The 26,933-nt window shown below is 39.0% G+C and overlaps 1 protein-coding gene across 6 annotated transcripts in view; it reads left to right on the plus strand.

Moving 5' to 3' along the window:
- Positions 1–26,933, plus strand: part of RBFOX1 (RNA binding fox-1 homolog 1) — a 1,108,850-nt gene that overhangs the window by 588,119 nt on the left and 493,798 nt on the right. For all 6 annotated transcript variants that reach the window (XM_033517815.1, XM_033517813.1, XM_033517814.1 and 3 more), the window contains one exon: positions 15,517–15,564. In XM_033517815.1, coding sequence (XP_033373706.1) covers positions 15,517–15,564 — 48 coding nt within the window. The remainder of the gene's footprint in view (positions 1–15,516; positions 15,565–26,933) is intronic.

The raw sequence follows: 26,933 nt of genomic DNA on the forward strand, positions 1-26,933 counted from the left end.
GAGCCTTGTCCCTTCAGGCAGAGCAGAGCACCAGGGCTGATGCAGATAAGGATTTTGCTGATGTGCATTTACACATTTACAGTGTTCAGCAGCAGCCCTGCATTGCTGAGAGAGCTCAGAAACAGCTGGAGAGTTCCCAGTTATACCGAGTTCCTTGCAGTGCTCTGTTACACTTGTTCTGAGGTGCCTGAGAGGTGTTCTCAGGGTTCAGTGCTGCTGGGGAGCTGTGGTGCCTCTCACCCTGCACCTTGCACTCACACACCCTTGCGTGTCCCTGTCACCTATTTCCAGCTCCTTGGAACCAGTCTGTCTGATTGTAAACCTTCCTTTCCAGCAGATACACTGAAATCTTTGTGATGTGTGTGAATTTCTGCAGAATTTCTCAGGAGAATTTGTCAAATCTATTTCCTTGCTGTTGCCTGAAGCAGCAGCCTTGCAGCATCACTGCACAGCCAGACCTCTGGGTGCAGGTTTTTTTAGCTGAGGGACCTCCAGGATTCCTGGAGCCACACAGCTGCTCAGAGATTTAAACACCTGAGATTTTGTTTTGCTCCAGCTGGGAGCTGCACACCTGGGAATGGGTGCTGCTGAAGTTTGTGCTCATTTTATCCTCCCCCAGGAAATGCAAGTCGGGCTCTGCTGTCGGCTCTGCCTCTCACCAAGTGACCAGGCAGAGTTAAAAAAGAACTCATAGGGTGAAACAAGGACTGTGGGGAAGCTTCATTAAGCCAAGGAAGAGATTATTTATTATTATTATTATTACTACTACTACTACTACTATTATTTGGTGAGTTAATTTCCTTCCTTTTGTTTGACTTTGTGGCTGTTCAGGGAGATATTTGCACTGAAGCCTTTGGAGCATGGCCTTGGAGTGACTCTTGTTCCATGGTTAGTGCACCATGACAGCAGGTAGAGATGAAAGGAATAGCATTGCTGGGATTTCTTTCTTATTAAAAGTACTTCTTTTGAAGAATATGGGAAGAGCTGTGGTTTTAGGTTATCACTCTAAGCCAGCAGACCTGTTTTCCCATCTCCCCCAGCCTATCTCAAGCTTGTAGGGATCCCAGTTCATACAATTCTCTACAGGGCTTTCTGTTATCTCCTTCTCTCAACTGACAATTTTCCTGTCCCAACATAAACCAGGCTATCTTGCTTTTGCCTCCTTTTTCTCTATTGCATTAAAAAATAATTTGAAACTCCACTGTTAAGACTCCAATATTGGCTGCACAAACATTTGTTGTCCTGCCTCGAGCCCAGATCTGGGTCTGTCTGGGCCCACTCTGCCCAGTTCTGCACCTCAGCTCCAGGAGTTTCTGTGTTATCACCAGTGCCTTGCAATGGCCTGAATTTTTAAATGCCAGTTTGCTCAATAAGCCAAAATTCCATTTTCTGAATAACTTTTATTCAAGTCTACTTCCTCTCTCTAGGCTTTAACCTACCTGGTATTGCTGGACGTGGTGTTGGAAATATTTTTCCTAGTTTCAAATAGATAATTTCTGTTCTGAAGTGTGCATTTGTAAAATTACAGCAGCAGTTAACTAAGGTATCATCACAGTGTCATGGTTGCCAAAATTTCAGTGGAGGATGTAAACATATGACCTATTCTAAAGTAGGTTATAAAAATATTTCTTTTAGGGTTGTAGATTGTAATTTTCCATATTTTTTTTCCTTGAAACATTTATATTTATGTCATATCCACAGCTTTTAATTCAGTCTGTTTTCTGTGGTCATTAATAAACCTGCAACTGACTTGTGAGTAAAATAAAAGAACATACAAAAATTGAACACAGTGATTTACTGATACACAAAGCAAATAATTTTTCATCATTGTAATGTTCAGTGCTTGTAAACATGGATTGCAATCTTTTTAGGCATCTAAATCAGAAATGAGAGGAAAAGAAAGTTAAATATTCGTAGGCTCTTATCTTTTCTAAAGGTTTGAAATGTCCACAAAGAGGCAGCATTGTCTGGATGTGGTGGCAAAGGAAGATGACTTAAGCACTCATTGTGATTATTATTTTTGCAATGAAGAATTGTTATTTCATCTTGTTGACAAACCTTATCATCATTTTTTTTGGTCAGAAAATAACATGCAGAGAAGCAAGGTGGTTAGAACAAGAGCTGCTGCTTTGTGCAGTACAGAGCTGAGACCCTGGGGAAAAAGGATAATTCTGGGGAAAACGGTGGTGGCTGCAGCTCCTGTGGGGAGGTGGGCACAGAAAGCTCATCCTAAAGCCCAGTGGCAATTTCAGAGTTAAAGTTGTTTTGTGTCTGAGCTCTTACACTGCTGCCTTTTGATTATTTGGGGGTTTCACAAACACAAATGCAGTTTCTCAGTGGTTTTTTTCGGCTGTCAGAAATCCTGACTCAGATTTTTGATCTTTCTGCTTTTTCTGCAAATTCAATTCTGTGGAATGTACCTGATGAACTTGGAGCAATCAGAAGCTGACTTGGAAAAGCTTTTCTAGGTGTTGGGCTACAGAAACCTCCTCTGTCACTGTTCAGTGCTGTGCTCTTGGCCCAGAGTCACAAACCCTGAGTGCTTCTATTCAGGATATCAGAGCTCCTGCCTCTGCTGAAATCCAGGAAGCTATTATCACTCTTACTGCTCCAGATGTCTCCTTCTACCCTGTATTGTTATTTAAAAATTTGGTTTACATATTCTGTAGGTTAAGGTAAGTTCTTATACCTTCACAGAATTGAGTATGAATTGCCCATTATAATTTCCTAGTCAAATTTAGACTCTAAAAAATGATTCATGATCTTAACTATTTTCACATATGAAGAAATCAACCCGCTGGTCAGAAGCTGCCTCTGCTCTTGTGGAGCTCCCCTTGCTCTTTGGAATCCCTGACAGGCAGCAGAGAGGGGCTGACAAAGTATTTGCCATGAATGGCATCTGGGAATTCTGTATTTTTGCTTTTGAGGGTGCCAGGTGGGAATTATGTGAAGTGCAGTTATCTGGAGCCTTCAGAAGACATGAACATTTGGGGAGCTCATCCTGCAAGTGCTCTGGTGTTGCAGGTTTGTTCCTTCAGCATTGCAGGAGGTCTGAGGACAGGAGGAGATCACTGTCCTTCATCTGTGCTCCTCCTGAGCCTGTGAGCATTCTGATATCATCTGCCTGTGCTTTTTCAACCTTTATTCATTAATTACTGGGGAAAGATTTGCTTTGTGGAGAGGGAGCAGGGGCAATGTTTAGTGGAGCAGCTCTGCTGCAGAATCTCAGGGCTCATCTGCTGCCAAATCCTGCCCTGGCTCTGCTCTTCTGAGCCTTCTTCAGATCTCCTGAACATCAGCTTCACATTGCCTTTACTGCATCATTATACCCCATTAAGAAATGGATTTTTCCAGCCTGATCAGTGAAAAAAAGTGTTAGTTGTTGGTGGCTATCTGATGTGATTTACCCAACATTATCCTTTGATTATCATCACATAATTTTATGGAATGTATTTCTCTGACTGCATCTTTAATATCATTAGGCTCAGTAAGAACAATTCCAGTGTGAAAGGATGATTTTCAACATTTCTATTGTAAAGTTAGACACAGTTTTAGGTGTTCTTTTGAAGAAATGATGAAATTGTATGGTTAATCAGTTTAAGCAGTGAAAAAATTAACTAGCAGCAGAAAGGAATACTTTATTTGGTGGGAATACTTTATTTATTTGGTGGGAATTTGAAGCTACAGAAACAATGAAACAAAACTGGTAGCAGATCTCAGGTTAAATTTACTTCTAAGTTCTTTATTATTGATCAGTTTTGAGGCAGTTTTTACCAGTTATGACTGCAATTCCAAATCACTCCAGGAATTCCAAAGGGAAATAACTGTATTTATTGGGATTCCTTCAGTGAACATCGTTCACCCTAACGACTTGCTGATGCTATTTTTACTTTTGCATTTATGGCATTTCTTTTATGAGATAATGGACTGTGGAAGAGAGAGTTGGTGTGACTCAGATGTTATAAGGACAGCCTTTATATACAAAACTGTCATATGTTGAAGCACAAAATGGAAAAGAAGACTTTTAAAAATAGTGACTTAAATAAAAGCCTCTTCCTAATTTTGTACTAATGCACCTGTAATTCTTCTTAAAAACAGAATTTCCAACAAATTACCTTTTAAATTCATTTAGTATTTTCAATTCTGATGAAAATATGCTTCATTCTATCCACTTAAAGGGATTTTAGGATCCTTTCAGGCTCCAGTGAGTGCTGAAAAGCAGTTTATTATGTTTGTGTTTAAGGATACATGTTTTACAGAACAGCAGTTCTGTTTTAGTGGAAGATATTATTGAAATTCCTTTGTTTGTGTTCAGCTAGGATAAAACAACAGCATTTTAATTTTTGTTTTAAAAGAGTGAATATAATATCTTCCAGAGGGTATATCAGTTGTGTTTTCACTTGGCCCATGTGTGGCCTACCTGAGTGCCTTGGTGCTGTTCTGAATGCATTTATAAAGTTCATTTATTACTTTTGTAATAGTGAGTTAAAACATGTTTTAAAAACATTTTAAAACATGCTTTAAAAAATACTCTTCTTTGCTTTTGGGGAGGAAAATGGAACCATTTGGCCTTAGTGTGGCAAGGAATGTGGGCCTTAATCTTTCAGGTAAATTGGGTGAGGTTTGGGTCAGCAGTGGAACTGGTGATCCCAGTGATGGAATAACCCAGCACTGCTGGGGATCTCACATTTCCCCTCAGAAAACAGCCATGGCACCTTTGGGATGGAGCTCTCCTTATCATTTCTGTTTTGCTGTAGATTACACCCCTGAATTTGCCTTAAGAGCAAGAGGAAATGCGAAGTTTGTGAGTGTAGCTGTTCGGAGAGTTTGTAATTTGATGTGCTTGCATTAATGAAATCTGAAGGTGGTTCAACTGCAGGAATCCAACTAAGAAAACCCCTTAGATTCAGGCTGTAATTTGGTTTTCGGTTTGTTTGTTTGGGGTTTTTTTGGTCTCTTTCTGTTTTGTTTGTTTGTTTGTTTTCTTGTTTGTTATTTGGGTTTTTTGTTTTTTTTTTATTTTTTACTTTTTTTAGAGAGCAGGGTATCCCAGCTAGAAAAGTTTCAGCTTGTTGACATTATAACAGTGATTCTTTTCACTCATTCCAATAAATTATTCTTTTATTATTGTTATTATTATTACTACTACTACTACTGCTACCACCACCAGCCCAGTAAAATCCCTTCAATTGATAAGGAATAAGAAACCACTTTATGGGCACATTGTTTACTGAGCTGACATACTACATATTAGTTGAGGGACAATTATTTTAATAGATCCACTCCTCCCCACCCTTCACCTTGGTAAAGAATATTGGATTTTCCAGTTCAGTGAGTGTCTGGTCGTTATCATTCATGTGCTCTATTGCAGTTATTGTTAATGGTTATATGAACAGCAAAATAGGAAGCATATATCACCTGTCAGCTTGTGTTCTCTCTGTGTTTAACCCATCTTGGCTTAAGTTATAGTAGGATTGAGAGCAGGAGCTGCTAAAATTCAGGTTCCATGAAGAAGCTGTGGATTTTTTTTTTACCATCTAAGGTTTAGGATTTGTGTTCAGTCTTTAAGGAAAAAGTTTCAGTATATTAGGATCATAAATTCTGAATTGGTCTGGCCAAAAAGTGGTTTGGAAAATTTACCAGATCAAATAAAAGTGCGTTAACCTGGTTTATAGAAAAAGAGGGAGAAATATATTTTTCTGCTCTAATATGATTTTAACAACTTTCTAGTTTAAGGGAAATGTGTGTACTTATATTACCATGGGCTGAAAATAATTCATCAAAGCAATGTTCTGAGTTCAGGAGCAGTGCCATTTGTGCTCCATCAAAAAATGGGCTTTATGTAATCAGTTTTTTAGCTTTGAAATTGATCTACTGTCACTATTTTGCTTTGTTTTAAATTGTGCAGCTTAGATACTGTCCAGTATTCATGCTTGGGTAACTTGATTGAACTGGAAGAAAAACTTGATCAAAAGCACACCCTTGTGTATTTTAGCCTATAACATAATATAGAAAGAACAGACAGCAAATGTAACGTGTAGGTGAGGGTGATCACACTCTGGTGTAAATTTATCCCCCAGATTCTTTTGGCCATGCTGAGTTGGCATTTCTTAATATGAAATTCTCCATTTTGTGCAGATTTTTTTTTAAAATCAGATTCAGTGAGATAATATTTTAAATAGAATTTTGAAATAAGTATGAAAATCTCTTTTTCCTGGGTCAACACATCAACTACTTCATTAATTAAAGTGGAACATTCACATTTTATCAAGTGTCAAATAGTTGAAGGTTACATGGAAGAGATGAAGGATTTTCCTTAGGGTTGAGAGAAATGTGTTGGTTTGAATTTTAGCATTTGAGAGAGACCTCTGATGTATTTTAAATACTGCTCTAGTTAATTCACTTTTTCACTGGTGAGCTGTTGACATCCAAACTGTTGATGAACAAATTCAAACCATACAAAAGGGTGTGTTTTTCAATATTATATGTAATTAAACTGTGGGATATTTCAGAGGCCAAAAAGATGAGGAGTTTCTGAGACAGGGGGGATGAGTTGGTCAGATGAAATCTGGTTCTCAATGGCAAAGGAGCCCTTGCCCTGCTCTGGGAGATGAGTCCTTATCCCCTTTGGGATGGTTGAGAGCCTGCAGCCTCAGTCCTGAGGCTCAGCTCAAGGCTGCTGCATTTAAGTAGAAAAGCTTTGTGTTTAGACAGGAGGGAAAATGAAAGTTATAGAGCTGCTCTTGAGGTTTGAGTCCTGGACAGCTCCTAAAAGTCAATAGTATGATGCTTGATGCTTCATTCCTACTGGATTTTCTGCTGGGAATAGATGATTTAACCTGTCTGGTGAGTGAGAAATTGCAGATTATGAGACTAATAAAGATTTTTAAAAATTTAAGAAATTGCATTTTGTTGACTTCTTTTTTCCTTTCATTTCTCTACTAATTTAAGAAAAGGAGATGGAAACTGATTTTCTTAATTTTTTGATTGATTGAAATATTTTTTTTAACTTCTTGTTATGCTGCTTTAGATTACCTGGCACCTCTCTCTCCCAAATGCCATAGCTCATTTTTGCATTCATCTTTCATACACACCTATGGGGGAAAAACATTTGCCAGTCTGAATATACAGTGAAATCATTTATAAAGAAAATGTAGGAACTGTTATATTTCAGTTATAATGAAATATCCTCTCATACTGCACAGTATTACACAGAGATATTTATTATCTGCACTCCAATTTAAAATGCTGCATTGCTTTATTAGATATTTGCAAGTATTTACTTCAACTAAGGAATCAATAGTCCTTATTTAAAAAGGAATCTAATTCCTCAGTGCACATGGATCTGTACACAAACCCACAAAACTTATGGTCACAATTGAAGAAAGGGGTTTAGGGGTGTGAAGGGGCTGTGTGTTTTTATGCTTTATTTGATGGGGGAGGTTGGTTTGGTTTAGTTTGGTTTTTTCCTACATCTCTTGAGCAGCACTGAGACAGAGCCATCCTTTGGCAAGAAGATGCCAGGGCTGTTTGTGTTCAGTGAGCCTCTGCTCATCACTTTACTGCTGCTATTTAGGGCAAATCTAAATATATAGTATACAAATATATATAAATATATATGTGTGTCTGGGGGAACAGCCAGGGAAGGCGTGGGAGGAACAATGCACCCTGTACCTGCTGACTCCAGTGCTGAGACACTTCTCTGGAAATCGAGCTGTGAGCAGCAGCCCTGGGGCAGAACATGTGCTGAGGATGCTGAGAGAGGAGCAGAGGGAGCAGTCAGAGTCTGTGCCACTGCCCCTGGCTGTTTTCCTCCCTGCTGGGCTGCTGAGCCACCCTCTGTGCCAGGGGAGTGGGTGTTGGACACTGGCTCTGATGTCAGCAGGCTCTTTTTAGCTGTGTGCTTCTGGAAATGTTCAGGAGCCCAAAGGGTTCTGCTGTCTTCATGACAGCACAGCTTGGCAGATGTTTCAGAGCACACTGGGCCTGTTTACCCTACACTAGGCATGGAAGAAGAAATGGCATGTCAGACATTCTCTCCTTGCCAGCAAGTACAAAAAACTCTGACTATTGTTCCACAAGGAAACTTCTCAAAGCTAAAATTGTTCCAACTCGCTGCCTGAGGCTCCAGTCCAAATCATCATTTTTCTCTTGGGTGTTAAAGCAATATCTGTCCTCATCAGAGCTCCTTTTGAGTTTGCTCATGGTAAGAACAGTGCTTTGGATGTTCATCCTCATGCCTTTGTTTCTGCATTCTTCCTACTGGAATGACACAGCGCTGGGCCTGTGAATAATAATTTTTATTATTATAATTTAATAATAATTTTCGGTTTATGAAGCACCAATAATTTGTGACCTGACTACTCATGACTTCTGAGAATAGGCAGGAACTGAAGCATTTTAAGTTTCTGATGGCTGTGGGTTAACCCCAGTAGGCAGCAAAACCCCACTCACTCCCCCTCAGCGAGGCAGAAGTGAGAAAGTTCGTGGGTTGTTTATTGAGGGAAGTCTTGAGTTCAATATGAAATTCTGTTTCAATTTCACTCAAGAAAGCAGAGTAAATACATAGCCAGCTTACTGGGAATGTAACTGACAGCCATACTTTGTGAAAACATATTAAAAGAATAAAACTGGACTTTTTGTGATAATCAAAAGTGTAGTGTAATATCAAAGGGAAAATAGATTCTTACAGAGCCCTAATTTTCCAAGGCACTTCTGCAGTCATCACACATCTTCTGCCATTAAACAATTCCTGTTCTGTCACTCTACAAACTTGAAAAATCACTATTTGATTTTAAATTTATGCTTTTTATCACTACATAATCCAAAATGACTGAACTCCATTTAAAAGTTCAACAAAAATCCTCTTCAGTCTTGAAGGAATTTTGTGAAAGTTGAACTTAGAGGAATGGTTTTATTATTGATTTATACCTTGTGCCCACACAGTCCCCTCTCACTACTCCTCCTCCTCCCCCTCCTCCTCTCAGCATCCTCACCTCTCTTTGGGGTCTTTTATCAGCTGGAGTAGGGCATGGCTTTGCAAGTGATGTTCTGGCTTTTCCTCAGGCACTAATTAATGAAAAATACAGGAATATCTTTGAGATTTTATTTATTTCTCTGTCAAATATGGCTGAACTTAGTAAAAACATTGTAAAGGTTTTTTGTAAAGATGTCTGAGGTATGAAGCAATTTTAATGCTCGTTTCCTTTAGGAAACCTGACCGAAAAAAGACAGATTCCTTCAGGACTGGTGTTGTGCCCTTGTGCTGCTTTTAATTTGAAAACATAAACTTTCAAATTGGGTTTTTTCTCTCACAGTTGCCTTTGTACTCTGGTTATATATTGCCAGTTGTGTCCTTACCCAACTTACACATTGTGTGGCTGTGCTGAAATCACATCAGCAGCTTTCTCAGCAACTCCTTGAATTTATCAGGAATATCTACTGACCACCAAGATTTCAGTGATTTCAAACATACAACTGCTCATGTAGGTCTACCTGACACCTAAGGCAATTTTATTAGATAAATAAAATCTAGTTTAAAAATCCAGTTATAACAGTTTAAAACGGTTAAAATTTACAGTTCTGGAGGTTCCTGTGTATTTTCAGCCTTGAAAGTAGAGGGACACATAGAAAAGGAATTTCAGAAGGACCTGTAGGTCAAAATGATGTTGCATTTAGGAATATTAAGTTTTTTTGTACTGTCCAAACTGACAGCTTTACCAAATACCAATTTCTGTTGCCAGGTTTGAAAATGAAATCTTTACTAGGCCGAATTTAAGTCTTAACCTGATGTAGGCTTCAAAAGCAAATATTTACAGCTGGATACTGCTACATGACTGATTCACATCTTAAAATTCCATCTGTATCTCCTGAAAATGCTCTATTTTATGTGTGTTTTTGGGGTGTCTAAGGGGAAAGGTGAAGGTTTTACACTCAGGTACCTTTGCACCACTGGGCTGATGAAACATCTGTTTGGAGAGAGGAGGGAGAGGGTGGCAGGAGGATTGTGTGCTGTGCAGAGACGTGTCTGTGCATCTCAGAGTGTTTGGAGAGCATTAAGAAAAGGACAAGTAACTCCTGAAGGTGAGAGAAAGAAAAGAAAGAGGAGTGTGAAGGTTTTATATACTCCAGTCCATAAAGCTCCAGCAGCAGCAGTAGCTGTTCCCTCAAACAAGTCTTTATATGGGAGAAAGCCAAAGCTTTCCTTGGGGCAAAAAAAAAAATTGAAATTAACTCTTGATAGGCCTGGGAAGTGTAAATGAGCATGAGCAAAGGGCTGGAAGCAGAAGAAAGCAGAGCTGGTGTTTGCTGGCACAGCCTGGTGGTGGGTGCCTGTGTGGGAGGGCACACACACACGAGGCCTTTCAAATCTCTATTAAAAATACAGCAGTATTTTTATAAGCCGTAATTTTTTCATTATAAAATTTGTCAGTTCAGTTTCCAAGAGTCTGGAAAACCTTTCTCTTAGAGTCTGCTTTTATCTAGAAACAAGACAAGAAAGATCCCTATAATCTGGAGAAGTTTGATTTTAAATCTGTGATCAGATGGGTTGTTTCCTTTTTGACTCTCCTCAAACTGCCCCTGAGGCATCACAAACAGGTGCAGATGGCTCAGTTTCCTCCTGGTTTCTGCTTGTAGACATAAACCTCTTGGTCCACAAATGCTAGTAAATAGAGATGAGGCTATTCCTTTCAAAATAAAGCTCCTCTCCTACATCTTTGACATTGCAACTGTTGAAGCCATTCAAATCCTTGAATTGGTTTGTTAATTTGATGAGGCTTCTGCCTGAGTTGCTGGGGACAAACTTAGTGAAGACTTGAATGTCACATTCTAAGGTTTCATTTTTCATTTATTTTCTTCTTCAGTAAGTATTACTGTGTGGTTAATTTGTTCTCAGGGATGGATGAAATAGAACTAATATGAAATTCAAATGAATTCTTCTGCTGGCAGCCTGTTTGTTAGCAGCAATAATGAAACATAATGGCCAACGGATAGGGAAATACATTAAGTATTTTCCTCAGTAATTCAGGGCTTTAAGATACTTAAAAGTCAATAAAAATATCCAAAAATTCAATAACCTAGAATTTGACTGTGTACTTTGGGATTTTATATATATTTGAGTATATATATATTCTTACTTCGTTTAAGATCATGTTACCTTTCTAAATGCTTTAGTCATTAAAAGGAGTCCGTTTCATCTGTGCAAATTTTAGACCTAAAAACAACTCCAAACGATGCAAACCACCTTTTATCGTTAAACTGCTGTCTGTTTCAAGCGGGAAGCCAGTGTTGTGCAGAAAAAACCAATTATTTGTTGGCGTTTGTTGGGGTGCCAAGGACAAGTGTAAAACACCTGAGCAGCAATAGGTTTATCTTTCACGGGAGGCTGAACAGGGTTTTACAAGGTTATTTGCTTCCACCTACTGCTCATCCTTGATATTGCAGAAGAGCCCAGCCGGGGATGGCTGGGAGAGGTGGAATTCCAGAGCAATTCCAGAGCAATTCCAGAGGCTCATCCCTGCTCCAGCTGGGCTGTGGCTGCACAGGAATTGGCTTTGCCTTTTTGCCTTAGTGGGGAGAGGAAATCTTCCGGAAATTCAGAACACTTTTGTGAAGTTTCTGATTTCTTGTGGTTGTTTTGGGTGGTTTCTGGCAGTCCGTGTTGGGATGGAGGAGGGAAGGAAGAAGGAAGAGGAAGGAAAGGAGGAAGGAAGCAGGGCTGGGATGGCAGGAGAGAGCAAACTGCAGCGTGGTGAAGCACAGGGTGTGCAGGGTGTTAGCAGCACCAATGCATCCTTCAGGCTAGTGATTTCACTATTGCTCCTTGCAATTCAGGGAGTGAAATTAAATGCAGAATTACAGAAACTGTGTAAAATTAAATATATGCAGGCTTCTGCTGCATCCTAAAGCCAAAATCTCATGCAGGGCCATGCTACTACCAAGAATTATTTTGGCCTTGTAGGGTTTTTACTTCACTCTACTCAGGAACATTTTGATAGTGCTACTGTTGATGAAGGTGGTAGATTTGTTCCCCAAGGGCCCAGTGTGTTAAAGCTGAGAAATCCCAGCCCTTAAACTTGTGCTTGTCCTGCATTGCTCCCAATGTCATGCAGAAAACCCTGCTTTGTTTCCCTGTTGCTGCCACCAAACACAACAGAACAAAAACGCAATTTATATAAAACTTAGAGCTCTTAATGTGTTTGTACTATTATTTAATTGGCTCTTATGCAGTGACACCTAGAGAAAAAAGGAATTGTGTTGGTTTTAAACTGAAATGGATGAGAGGGTTTTGTATTTAATTCTATCTTTCCCATGAAACATCAGCTGTGAAGTATTCTATCATTGTATAGTTTGCCTAAAATAATTCTTCAGAAGGAACATATTTTCTGGGTTTTACCTTTTTTTTTGTGATGTAACAATAAAGAAGGTTGCCTGATACATTGTTCAGATCTCTAAGATTTTACAATTGCTTTACAGCAATGGTGCCTCTCGATCTCAAATAATTCACAGAGCTGGGAAATTTGCAGTACACTTAGGAAGTGACAGCACTTTGTCATTTTGCACTTAGAGAAAGTAGCACAGATGTCTCTCAGAGAAGCACATTCTCATTTCTTCCCTTCTTGCTCTGAGATTGACAGATGATTCATTTTAATGATTTTTAAAGCTTAGGGTCTGTGTACATTTCTTCTTTAAAAAAAAGTATATCTAGGATGTAGACATATACTCAAATATTTATACTTAAACATAGATTTGATTAAGCCAGTGGCTTCACTGGTTTAAAGAATTACAACACTAATTACTTCAGAAAATTAATTGGTTTTTATCATGCCCTTGTGCAGAAGTCTGAATCCAGGTGTGTAGTTTTGAAGACATACAGTTATTTCTCCAGCTACATCTGACTGTACAGGATTTGAAAGATAACACATTTTGCAGAGGTTGATCCCATGCAGATGTGGTTTTCACTGCTAAGGATGCAGTGGTTAATTAGTAAAGATGCACTTTCCATATCTTTAGATAAATAACCAAGCACTAAGGGGTGCAATGCTTGTGTGACGCTCAGGGATGGAAGCCAAAGCAGAAATGCTGTTATTTGCAGCTCAGGCCCAAGCTTTTCCCAGGGCTGGCCTCAGCCACAGGCAAGCTCAGCTCCAGGAGAGGTTTGAGCTCCAGCCCAGCCGAGGAGCTGTGCTGGGAGGAGGATGGGCTTTGTTTCATGTTGTAATGCTTTAAGAAACACGGTATCATCCTGAGATATAGCCCCTTCCCCCGACTCCTCCCTCGAGACTGAATTTTCCCATTGGCTGTAACATGCAACCCTACCCCTTTCCCCCTCACTTCAAAAAGGAGCTCGAGATCAGACTTTTCCTATTTCTGCACTGATTCCCCTGAATAAAGCTGGGACACCATCCCAGGAAGAAAAGAGCCTCGTCTTATCCCTGGTCTTTGCTATATATAACTCCCCACTCCTGTGGGCTGCGGCTGGGCCGAGCACGGCCTCAGGGGAGTTGGGGACCTTAAAATAGCAGTTTCATCCAGATAAAACTGCATTTTTAATTGAGTAATGAATGCCTATGAACTCAGGCTTCTTAGAAATTGCTTTTAATGGGAAAGGACAGCGGTGAAATAGCAAACTAAAGTGTTCCCTGGGCAGCAGAAGGGATCAGAGTGCTCCTGGGTCTTCAGGTATATTCATCATGCTGAGAGCCTGTAATAGCCATGGCTACAGTCTGAGAGGAGCTACTTTATTCTGCTTTCAGCTAATTTGGGTCAGTGTGTGAGACAGAGCCACTCTTGTCCTTGGTAATATGGAAAGAGATGATTCATTTTTGATTAACCAATAAATATGTTAAAGAACATTACATTCTTTCCAAAAGGTGACTTTAGGGCGCAGCTAGGACGTGAAGATCACTGGTGCTAATGAAGTTTGAATTCATTCCCCTGAGGAGAAGGCTTTTGAAAAGCTGAGCTTTTTTCCCCTCCCTCCCCAAAAAGAAGCCAATATAAATATCCAAACAGGCTCAGGGAGTGAGCCTGTGGGCAGGGAGGGTATTTCCATCTCCTCACGTGGGAGATGTGGGGAGAGACTGTCTGGCTGCCAGTAAGGCACACTTGAAAGAAAATTTTTGAGTGTTATATTCCACAAAGTACAATCTGGCTCCCCATAAAAGTGATGGAATATAAAGAGTATTTAAGGTGCTGATTCATGTATTAGACTGGCTAGAATAACAAATGGTTTTTTGCTGCTTAAGAAGTGACACAACTTGATATGCCTCATGAAACCATCTTTAATATAATTTGCTGTGAATTAAAATATTTTTTTCCAGGAAACCTTGCCTTATCCTACTTGGTTGAATGATTCAATTTTTTGAAATCTTTTAGAGGTGTAGGCAGGAAATCTTTGGCTTAGAAGTAAAACCAGTCCTTCATTTAAAATGAATACACATGCTGTTGAAGAAACATAAATTCTTCATTTTACATTTGTTTTCATTTTTAACAAGAGCTGCTATTTACTATCAGCATTGGAATTTATATGCTAGAAACTAATCAATACTCTGAAATCTGGTTAGAGTACTTCCAGCTTTGGTGAGAGGTTGGGGAAGTTTTTCACAAAAAAAATTTCCCTCTGCCATATGATATTCTTTTCCCAATAGAAACCCCTAAAGCTGCAACAGTGAAGCAAATTTTGCTTCCAGGAATATCCTCACTAAAAATGTAAAATTGAAAAGAAAATTGTTGGGTCACTTGTCTCCAGTTTAGTGACTTGAATGGTATTTGGCTTACTCAGTTTCCAGCAGTAACTTGCTGTAAAAAGGGTGAATGTGAAGCAATAAATGCCTTTCAGAAGTATAATTTTTGTGTTAACCATTATCCCTGCACATCCTCAGCGCAAAAATCCATAGGCTCAATGAGTCAAAACACTTTAGGAATAAAGGGCTGTGTGTTGGGTGTCATTAGGTTTGAGATCATTTGTTTCACTCTGGAAGGAAACACGTCCAGAGTTCCCACACGTATAAAGGCTGTGCACTCACACTTATTTACACATTTATAAATAGAGGCTTGCTGTTCTTGTACATTGCAATGAGATTCAGACACAAATACCTATCAGGTCCTTGTTAGCCCTTGATAACAGACAGAAGGTTCAGCAGTTTTTCCTCTTTAGCTTACCTTTATATTTCTTTCAGCTTCCATCACTTGTTTTTGTTTTATAAAAAATGAGCAAAAAATATATTTTCCTCAAGATGGAAGTAAAAATATTTACTAAAAAAAATCATATTTTTTTCCTGAGAGCTGGCTATACCACACTGAAAGAGGTGTTGGGCTTTTTTGTGTTCTTTCAATCCTGTCTGTAAATTTATGCCTGCAGTAAAGTTTAATAAACTTCACCTAAAGGCACAATGCTAGGCAGTGTATAATTAAATAACTCTGTGTACAAACTACGAGTTTTTCAGCCTGAGTTACTCCCCCAGTGCTGGTCAATGTGCTTTGTGACATGGGCTTCTCTCTTTGTGCTTTCAGGACACTAAAGCAGAGTGCAGTTCTGGTGTAGAAACTGAGGACAGAAAAGTAAGTGGCTTGTTTTAATGTGATTTTTCATGCAACTCTAGCAGCTGGGGTTTTCTCTGGTTTTTGTTTGGGTATTTTTTTAAAAAATTAAATGATGTGAAATTATGTTATGGTTCTTTACATGTGAATGTGTTCATGTTGTATTTTAACTTCAGCGGGGACAAAACAGTCTTAGTCTATTGAGTATACTGGTTAAAAATTCAAATAACTGCTTTTTCAGAAGGGAATTATAGTCTATACTACAAAAAGTTTACAAGGCAGTTTCACTTCCTAGTCTTAATTTACATTATTAACCTAGTTATTGTGTGTCTTTCATGAGAAAGTTGGCATACCATGTTAAATATTTGTAAGACAGCAAGATGACTGCTTTTTCCTGCTTTATAAGTTGTACCTTTGAAATTTTTTTTCTTTTAAAGGGTTGATCTTTAAACAATTGTTTCCTCTTTAATTTTCTGTGGACAAATATAAACCAGATACAAAATATGTTTTCATTTGTGTTCTTCACTTTACTCATGGTAGAAACTAACTAAGAAACAATGGCTTCACAAAGAAGCCTTCAGCTTAAAGAAAAATTAAATTGTCAGAAATAAATATCAATCCAGTTTTAAAGAGTGTAACGTGTTTTGTTTGAAAGTCTGGATGACTAGATCTGTGCAGAGTATTTCTGTGTGGAGTGATACCTGAGTTTGTGGAGGTGTTGAGCACATGATATGTGATTTAAAGTCTCTCACTTCATCTGGTTCTCCGTCAGTCCCACTGAGGCTGCAGGTTCTGAGCATCAGCTTTCATCAAACTCCCGGTCCTTCCATTAAGGTCCATGTTGCTTTTACAATGTGCTAAATCCAGCCTGGGACCTTACTTATAAACCCCAAATTTTGACTTGTTTTTCATGTTGTAGCAACTACAAAAACTGCCCAAACCAGAAGTTCTTACAGTAATTTAAAATATGGGAAAAGGTGTCAGGAGCCTGACAAAGCTTTGGACAACAATTTATTGAAGTGTTGTATTTCTTCTTCCTTCTATTGCAACTTTTATCTCACAGAGCACCTGTGGGGTTTTTCATGGTTTGTGATGCCACGGTTTGCACCTCAGGAGGAATTACAGAAGATGTGTGTCTGATACCTTCTCTTGTGGCTGCTTGTGACCTGGGCTGCTTTCCTAAAGTGTTTTTCCCACCTTCAGAGACCCAGGATATGCAACTTTTACATGCAGTGACTGCAATTTTAGCAGAAAGTATCGTCTAGAAAACCCATCAATTTTTCTTCTCCCTTTTGTTATTTTGTGGAAGCTCTTTGAAAGAGCTGTTGCTGCGTGGTCTGTTTCATCTTCTCTCTGTGTTTGGCCCCAAAACTGAAGCTTCCACCAAGTTTAGGTGGCTGTTGTTCATTCCAGTCCAGGGAGAGAGTTACCAGTGATCATCAGACACAGATCCATCTATCTTGCTTAATACTAATGCATTGTTTCATGTTTGTTGAAAGCATCAGTTAAGAATGGAATGTAATTCATAAACCTGAAACATTGTAAATAAATATTTTTATTTCATCGAACTTGAAATCAAGACAAACTACTGCAATTAGGGCATGCATCATTAGTATCTAATGATTTGCACTGCCATAATGAAATCTACTACTAATGAACTATATCATTAGTAATTAATGGGAAATTTTCCCAGTTAACCACAAAATATAAACCTGCAAGGTGCCTTTTCTTGTGCTCCTTTTTCTCTGAAGTTTCCTAATCTATAACTTCTGAAGTAGAAATTTATAAAACGATGACTAAAGCATTGCCTGGAGGCAAACTCAAATTTAATAACTGTACTTATTGTTTTGAAATCTATTATTTTTTAAATTCCAAAACAGCAGTTAATTATCGTAACCACTTCATCGCTGTGATCTGTCTCTCCTTCCATTGTCTTCAACTGACCTTTCCATGTAAGATTTTTATTTGTTTTCTGCAAGGCTAAAAGCTCCCAGGTTTGAGAATACCAGCTGATGAGCAGTGCACAGTCTGCTCCCTCTGGCCTGGATAATTATGAATTACTAAATTGCCTTTAATATTTCCAGCAGAAGACCCAGAAGTGCATGTACAACTCGTTTCCTCCATAGTGAATATTTTTTTCTGCATTTGACACACCCAAACTTTCTAGTTTTGATCTCCCCCCACCAATGTGAACATCACAATATTGGGTGCTTAATGACTCGTGAGCACAGAAACGGCTCAGCTTTGCTTCTCAAAGGAACAAATGTAGAAAAGTGACCCTTGAATTGTCACAGGAAGAAACCTGTTCAAAACACACCATGTGTGATTTTTGTAAGAAATACATGGATCTCTGCAGCTAGCCATGTTTGGGAATTTGAGCCATGATTCCAAAGCCTGTGTGATGTTTTGATTCCAAAGCCTGTGTGATGTTTTGATTCCAAAGCCTGTGTGATGTTTTGCTCTTGCAAGGCCAATGGCAGATGGTCAGGTTGTTTTTCCTTTTACCAGTATTTTCTGATATAACTCTGTGTGCTGGGCACAAACAAAATGCTTCTGGTGGAAGGCAATTAATAAGGATATTGGCCATTTTGCCAAGAGGGAGAGCACGTGGATTCCTTTGAAGTCTTTCCATTTGATATAACCAAACCACAGTCTGTCTCTAAGACTTCTAATGTGTGCAGCCTTTTTGTAGTTGTGGCCCTTACACAGCTCCATCATCTCCCATTACCTGAAAAACCTGCCTTGTTTTTTTATAAAATTATGTTTTATAAATCTTCCTTGTTTATTGTTTAATCTCAGTTCATGTATTTATGTGGTCTGAGCAGTTATCTCTTTTTTTTTTCATATGTTTATATGGGACTTGCTTCAAACAGTAATCTTCAAAAATCTGAAAAGAAAAAAAAAAACCTGTAAATAAGATTTCTCCCAGTCCTGCTCTGTCTTTGAGATCTGAATAGAGCACAAAGGACATACTTTGTGTTACTCTGCAATTGTCATATCATCAAATTAATTCATGGTGATGCTGTGAAACTGAAACTCTGACACAAAGTTACTTCCCCTGACATCCTTTGTGTGACATTTCCACCTGAAATGGAGAACTGAGCTGCAAACTGGAAGTTAACTTACAGTGACCTTTCTGTGCTGGGTAACTTCATCTCAGCTCATCTTTACTACGCTGGGAATGTTTTGTTCTTCAGCTCTGGCTGTTTAATTTCTGTTTTATTTCAGCTGATTCTCCCCCTAATGGATGTAATTGCAGTGTCATTCTCTGCCTGTTCCTGGCAGGCAGCAAATGCCCCCTTCAGCAGCAGCTCAGCCCCATGAGCGGGGGGCTCGCGGTCACCCGGGGTCCTGCTGCATTTTCCCCTCTGGAGAAGGAATTGGCTCATGGAGGGAGAATTTTTGAGCTTCATCCTGACTTGAAAATGTCCCACGTTGGAGCTGGGAGTGCAGAGGCTTGGTGAGAGCTGCAGAGCTCATGGCAGTGCATGGGGGCAATAACCTGACAGGTGAGGGAGGGAGCAGAGTTCCCTGGAGTGCCAGAATGTTTCCTAGCTCCTGTTGCCTGCTGTGGGATACAGGGGAGGAAGCAGTGCCTTGCCTTCTCTCTGCCTGCTGTGGAAAATATTTTATAAATTTTTATCTTTTTTCTTTAGTACCTTCTGTCAGTGGATCTCAAATGACTTTACAAACAAATTAAAAGCACCTATGAGGAAAGTACTTACAGTTATATGGCTTGAGTTACATATGGGGCAAGAGAAGTGTGAAGGGCAGATGTAGGCAAGGTTATAAAGCTTGTCTGAGACAAAATGAGGAGAAAAAGAAACAGCATTGCAAAAATATTTTGCTTTGTCTGTTCAATGGCTTCTTGCAGGTTGATTTGGGTTTTTTTTAAATTTATTCACAGTGATCCTGTGAATATGTTTTTCTTAGAAGTTTAAGGAATTGTCTTTTTTATGAGAAAATATTTATCTAATTTCTCTCATCTTCATATTGCTGTAGAAGGGAATAAATAAGGGTGTTAAACAGTGAGGAGCACCACGGAGGGACTAAGTGAACTCCTGGCATCACAGATGTGGATTTGTTATGATACTGTTTTCTTTCATGGTAGTCCCTTTCTCTGCTCTTTAGGGGCTCTTTAGCAGTGAATAGGAATAGGTGTCATTTTTATTCCCTTGTGAAGGCATTGTGCAATCTGCATAGCTGTGTAGTTTATTGAGATGCATTTTTACTCCCATTAAAAGAAATTATTTTTTGTTGTGAGGGAAGATCATAGACACCAATGGATTGATATGGAAGTGTCTAAATTGTATTTGGGTATAGATTTAGAGGAATCTAAGAAAGTTTTGAATGGTACTGGCCCTTCTGGTGTGTAACAGAGTGAATTCCTGTTCCTCTGTCCCTGCTGTATGAGCAGCACCAGGTGCTGTTGAAGCATTGCAGGACAGGACCACACAAAGTGGGGAGAGCTGACCACAGAATTCAGGAAGCAGGGGGAGTATCCCAGAGGGAGAATAACGAGCTGTTCCAGGAATAGCATCCTCCTGTCACAGCACAGCAGATGTTTCCCCTGACATCTCAGCTCATGTAAGTCAGATTTACGTGGTGCTTCTTGAGCCTCAGTGCAGAGCTGGAAGCTTCCACAACTTCCACAAAAGGGTAGAGTTATCTAAGGGGTGTGTGTGGTGTGTGTCATTTGTTTGTTTGTTGCCAGAAAAGTCACTTGAAATTCATGGCTGATTCCTTCACAATTATTTGAAATCATGATCTCTTTCACTCCAGGGATCCTAAAACTCAAAGCTGAATCAAGCCCATAATTTATATTGTTTAGGCAGTATTTACTGTTATTCATACTACTTTCAGCCATATTTTTAAATCAAAGGATTTTTTTTTCCCTCCTTTGTCTTAGTTTTATGTTCTTTTCAAATAAAAACAATACTTTTGGAAAAACAGGGAGCTGAAAGTTGCCCTGGAACTTAAGACACTGCATTAGTCAGCCTAATAAATACTGGCAATTGTAATGTGATGAATTGCTCAGAAATCCAGTCCATTTCCTGGCATGTGGCTTGACAGAGTGCAAAGTCTTGCTGCAAAGTTTCCTGGTATTTGAATGCTCATAATGTCAGCCCTATTACTGCTCTCTTGTTCTCACTGTCACTGACATGCAATTATGGGATTTCACAACTGAAGTGGTGACAGTTGCTCCTCTGTGTGTGTGTGTCTGTCTTTCCCCTTAATCCAACTCTATCTAGCAATCTGTAATTTGATAAAGTGGAATTGAAGTGACAGGCGTGACAGAAGTGCCAAAACAATAATTTGACCTCCCACTGAAGTGTCAACGTGTTCTGCTGCATGACTTTTACATATGCTGAATACACAGAAGGGACATGGATAGTGTCTTTTCTGTGCTGCAATACCTGCTAAGGCAGAGTGCTAAAAAAAGCTTTTACTACAGTGTGTCTTTTTGCCAAAGTGTTCCATCTTGAACCATCACATCTCCTGTCCCTGGATTAATATGTATAAACATGATTGCTGCTGCAAATAAATGATATTTTTATTGGGAGACTTTTTCAAATCTTCATTTGGAAGATATTTTGATAAATCTTGAAATTATAATTCTGTGATTGTCTACAGAATTAGTTCTCAGACTTCATTTTACTTTTTTTTTTAAATCTCTTCTACCTTGAAATAAATTTCATTAGGTATATGACACATTCCTGCTAATAACTCCTAAAAAGCTCACTGAGCTAGAAAGAACATTCTTTTATATGCATGAATAAAATATTTTATTAGCACTGAAGTAAATGTATGCACAAGTTACTTTGGCATATATTCATATCTACTGTACCTGCATTGCATACAAGTAATTATGTTTCACTTGGGGACAAGGGAGAGGGCAGGAGACAGAAACTGTTTGCTTTAATTCTTGGCTAAATGTAAAGTTGAAATATTGAGATTCAGAGGTGAAAGGGAAAACTGAAGTCTGATTTGATTCTAATTACCCATCAAAATTAACTGAAAAATAATTCATGAGGGACTCAATTCTTGCTGAAATTTTGTTTACATCTGGCCATTAAGTTTTCTAGAGGTATAAAAACAGAGGGGAATTGGCTTTTGTTCTATAAAAAGAGAAAACCTCACAGGTCTATAAATATTAAATATAAATATAAATATTATTCTGTGAATGGAAACATGCCTTGGATCTTGTCTGTGTTTGTGAACCAATAAAACTTCACAGCAATGGGAGACTGCGACTTTTGCTACCATGGTGGAACATTTCCTTTTCAAAGGTTTTGGGTGGCATCAGCTTTTCAGAACCCAGACTCCTCAGTGTGGGGTTTCCTATTGTTTAAAAGTGCCAGAGTGTTTTATTGACACTTCAGAGAAAAGTTCCCAGTTGACATTTCCTCCTCTGTATTTTTTATGTACCTATGACTCACCTTATTTGCAGGTATTTTGTGTGGTCACAGGGGTTTTTTGGACCTGGTCTAAAGAGCACTGAAACAGGAGGGAGGCCTTACACTGGTGGCAGCAAAATGATCTCTGTACAGACAGAAGAGTCTCAAACTATTCTTTCATTTGGAAATTAAATTCACTTGGAAATGGCACTTGAGATTTGTGAGAAGAACTCGATGCAAGCCACTGCTCTATGTCATAAATGGAGAGAGATAAATAACATTATTTGTGTATCAAACACTGTATCTCTATGGAAAGTTTAAATTTTGAGATTGAAAACTTGAGTCCTTTTAGGGACTGAACTGCTGCTTATATTTTTGCATTTGCTCTTCTTATAACTGGAATGAAAAATATTCTTACGGAAATATTTAGGAATACTAGGTATTAGAAATTCTCATTTGTTTCTTCTACTCCATGTCTCCAGCATAAATGTGGTTGGGAGCAGAGTCTGTGCCCTGACCCTCTGTGCATGTGGGCTCAGTTCTGTGCCTGCAGCAACATCTGAGTCTGTTGGACAGGCTTGGAATGCCACTCCAGGAATATCTGGCTCCAGAGGCTGGAGCTCTGGGATTCCTCCTCTCTGTTGGTACCCAGGTATTGCCCAGGGATTCTTTTTGGGCATTGAGGCTCCCTGGAAACAGTGGTTCAAACAGAAGTATTGCTAATGCTTAACAGCATTGTCACGGTGAAGGAGGAGGGACAGAATGTCACCCAAAGGTTTTGACACAGTGATGAGCTGGCTGGGGCAGCAGCTGAGACCCCCAGCCACCTGACACTGGGACTGCAGAGACACAGGAAAGCTAAAAGCAAGACAATTCATGAGTTGAGATAGTTTATTAAGTGAAGAAACAAAAATCCCTAACCAAACTCAAACCCCAGGAGATGCAGAGGAAGTCTCCAGCTGCTGAAAGTGTTTCCCAGCAGCAGGACAGGATTCCTCAGGTCAGTGAGGGAGCGATGTTTTGATGAGCCAGCAGCCTTTTGTTCATACACAGGATGAGTTCATCTGTAGGATTTATTTCCTGCTAGTCAAAAGGAGTCTCCTTGAGCTGCCTCCCTTCACTGGGCATATCCCAGCACTCCCTTGCTGGAATGTTCCCTCACTCCCATTACACACTGTGAATGGATAGGGAAAGCCTTGTGGCATCTGTATGTGAACACAGATATCTTCTCTCATCTCAGCATAAATTGATCAGATGGCTTTCCAGGAGCACATGCATGGCAAGATTATCAGTGGCAGATTGTTTTCAGCATATTTGAAGGGGACAGACTGAATCAGACGATTGTTTTGTTTGCCAAATTAATATCTGGGATGTAGTCCAACCTGATTAACAGCATGGCTGTGATTGGATCAGGAAAGGGTAAGCAGGCATTTGGAAGGTTTTTTAATACCTGCTGGCCCTGTTACTTTCCCAGTAGCTTGAACACGTGCAAGAATATGCTTCTGTCCAGTAATCCAACTCATTTCTCATTGATTCCAGTTTGTCTTTTTATGTTGTGTTGGATCTCTTGCCAGGTAAATCTTTTCTCTGTAGCAATAGATGGCTTTTTATGGCTGCCTGGTGGTGGTTGGGCAGTTTGATCAAAACTTCCTAATTCCATTATTTCAGAACGGATTTCTTCAGCAGTCATGCAGAGTGTCTTTTTCTCTAATGCAGCCAGTTATTATAAAAACACATTTTAATTTATATACATCCATATTTAGAAACCTGAATATGCATGCATGTTTCTGTAGCCTTTGAAACATTGTTGAGGATCCTTATGTAAGGAGTAAAATAAGGGTTAATATGGGTTTTTTTCCCCCAATATTTCTTACAGAAGTATGTTTTATTGTCTTTCAATTTGATGGATGAGACAGAGACCATGTGTTATATATAAACCATGTGCTTTCCAGATTAGATTGATGTAATCATAGCAGTTTTGCACAGTTCAGCTAAAAATTTGTTCTTCTTGATCAAGGTCAGGAAAATCCAGGGATTCTGCCATTTATCTCATCTCTTCAGTACTAAACCAGGACACCCAGGGCAATATTAAAAGTGTTGGTGTACAGGCATGTCCCACTATGCCATACTTGCTGTCTTACAACAGTTTTTTAAAAGTTCAGGGATTATTTCTGAAAAAATAGAGTACAAATGTTGAAAAAAGAATGCTGATATTCAAAGTCTAATGTAAGGTTTCTTTTATCCTTCCTTTTACCCCTCCCTATCACCAGGCTAATGTACAAAAGAAAGTTAATTTAGCTTTTTTTCCTAGATAATGGCAATATGTACACCATGCAAGAAGCCAACCTTTTGACTTCAAAACAATGCCATTTAAAATAATCTGATCTTTTTTACTGACTTTCAAGACCTGATAAAGGTTGAAGTGTAAGGAACAGAGCAGGTTTGTTACATGTGTGAATTGTCTGAAATGCTGCAGGGAACATCTGTTTCAGCAAATTTGTTTGATGTGTTTCTTAAAACTTTGGTTTGCTGTGGCCTTTTGCTGAACAGGTAATTGGTCAATGAGTGATTTAAGACAAAATTTGGAGGGAGGGGTAAAATCTTACTGCCCCAACTGAGGTTCTGCCACAAGAACTGGATGGAAAACATTCTTTGTGCCTTAGATGGTCACAGGTAGGACACTCTTCTTGGTACCTCCCAAAACAAAGTTTGGTGCTGTTTTATTGTGCTGCTGGCTTGTACTTCCTTTGTCCTCATCTGCCTGTATTATTGTATTTTTTCCTGAACTGGTTCCAGTATTTCTTTGGTTCACAGCAACCAAAGAAAATCAGGCTTTGCTTTTTACCTCAGAGCTGCCAGGTGTGGGAGGTGACATCCAGTCAGGAATGTAGTGGCTGGCTCTCATGACCTTGCACATCAATATCTCCATCATTCTTTTCCAAAGCAGTAAAACACATTTCTACATCACATCATCTGTATTCATATGAAATGACTTAATCCTTTATGATAAAATACACAGGGAAATGACCATGTCAGTGTTGTAGACTAAAACATCAGACAGTAAAATCCAAGACTGTGGTACGGGTGTCAGAAGACAAGATAGCTTAATGCACAAAAGCTTTTTGGGACAGAATTTGGAAAATAAATGCAGCTGGAAAACAGCCATGTGCTGGTTTGTGCTCAGATTAAAACTAGGTGCATGGTGGACATGGACAACTTCTGCACCTGATGGACTGACATAACAAGCTCTATTTCCAAGCACCCCAAAGGAATGGCAAGGCAGATTCAGTAAAGTCCACTAGCTGGAGCAGATGCAAATATTAGTTGTTGCTGTGAGATTTGGAAATTATGGGGTTCCAAACATTTAATGTTTGTTCCTGAAGTCAAGGCCTCAAAGGAAAAGTGTGATAAATTTTAGAAGTTCTGCACACTTTTCAAGATTCTTAACCAGTACAAACTCTGTCAGAGTGTCCATATTTATTTTGGAGGCTCTGTAAGCTGAACTCCTTTGGGAATTTATTAACTTTATGCCTTTAAACCAGACAGCAGTGTACTCAAATCTGATCTGGTGTAATCTGACACAGAAAACTCTGAGAATTGAGTCAGATTGGAGCCTAGACCAAGTTATTCTGCATGCTAATGAATTTATCTTTCAAATCAGTCCTTGTACTTACTCTTTCACCTCAAACACTGCTTCAAAATTAATTAAAAGTGCTCTGAACCTTCATACTCACTAAAAAAAGTTGATGTCAATGTCACAGATTTCTCTTACCTTGCCTCTTACTTTCCTGTGTATTTGAAACCTACCCAGGCTTATTGTGAGCTTTCCCAGGGCCACATGCAACATGTCCTGGGGATTATTTTTATCCTATCTGAATTTTAGGACCAGACTGATGATCCTAACAGTCCTTAATTACCAAAAATGTCTCTCTGTTACTTTTATTTTAGCTTTGTCTAAAATATCTCTCAAGCTGCATTTGCTTACCCCTAAAGTTTGTTAGCTGTAAGTGCTGTAATAATCATTATAAGGAAGAAAAATGCTCTTTTTTTTCTTTTTCCTGGCATAGTGAAGCTCAGAGTAGATTATATAGATGTGGTTTAAATGTTACAATATACAAAGTTCAGAAAATGTTGTTGTTGTTGTAGTCCCTCCATTAATGAAATATCACTTTGTGCATTTGCCTTTAAGGTTGGCAGTCATAAACCATTTAGTAACGAGTTCAAGTTAAAGTTTAAACTAATAACTCTATTTTTAAAAAATAAAAAACCCAAAAAAAGACAAGACAAGCATGATTCTGGGTTACATGGCATTTTTAGCCATAGTTTTAGTCAGTTGCTTTGAATGTTCTGCTCTCACGTTCTGTCTTTACTTGAAAATCACATTTTCATTCATGCATTCAATGCTTCTCCATGTAAATATTAAACCTCTCCTCAGTACCATGCATTTTTACAAATGTGCATAGTATCAAGGCTTGTTCTTTTATTACATTTAAACATTTAGCTGGCTGTGTTTCCCCATCCCACGATGATATAGCTCCCATAGCCAGACGATGGCACTGTAGGCTAAAGAACACACCTGCCAGGAAATCCTGTCTCCTTTTTAAATGGAGTAGGTGTTGGGTTTATTCCTCACCCCCAACGACTTCATTTCATAATAACTTCTAAGTTATTTTAAGGCCTGTTCATCCTCAGCAGAAGCCATGGTCTGGGTTCTCCATTATTGTACTGTCACTACAGCTCTTCTGGATGTTTATTGGACTCGGTTTAGATCTGATACAACACCAAAATAATTTTTTTCTACTGCCTGTGTATTATTCTTTAATGTGGTGAATCCTCACTCCACTAAAACTAATTTTGTAAGCGTTTTTCAAAATAAATTTAATAAAAAATTGCTTCTCCCAAGCCATTCTTCTTTCTACTTCTTTTCTTTGCTGTTGTTTTATGTAGCAAAAATGGAAACATTCCAATGGCCACATCTCTGTAATTCATTAA

The sequence above is a fragment of the Parus major genome, chromosome 14 (assembly GCF_001522545.3).
Source record: "Parus major isolate Abel chromosome 14, Parus_major1.1, whole genome shotgun sequence".
Lineage (NCBI taxonomy): Eukaryota > Metazoa > Chordata > Aves > Passeriformes > Paridae > Parus > Parus major.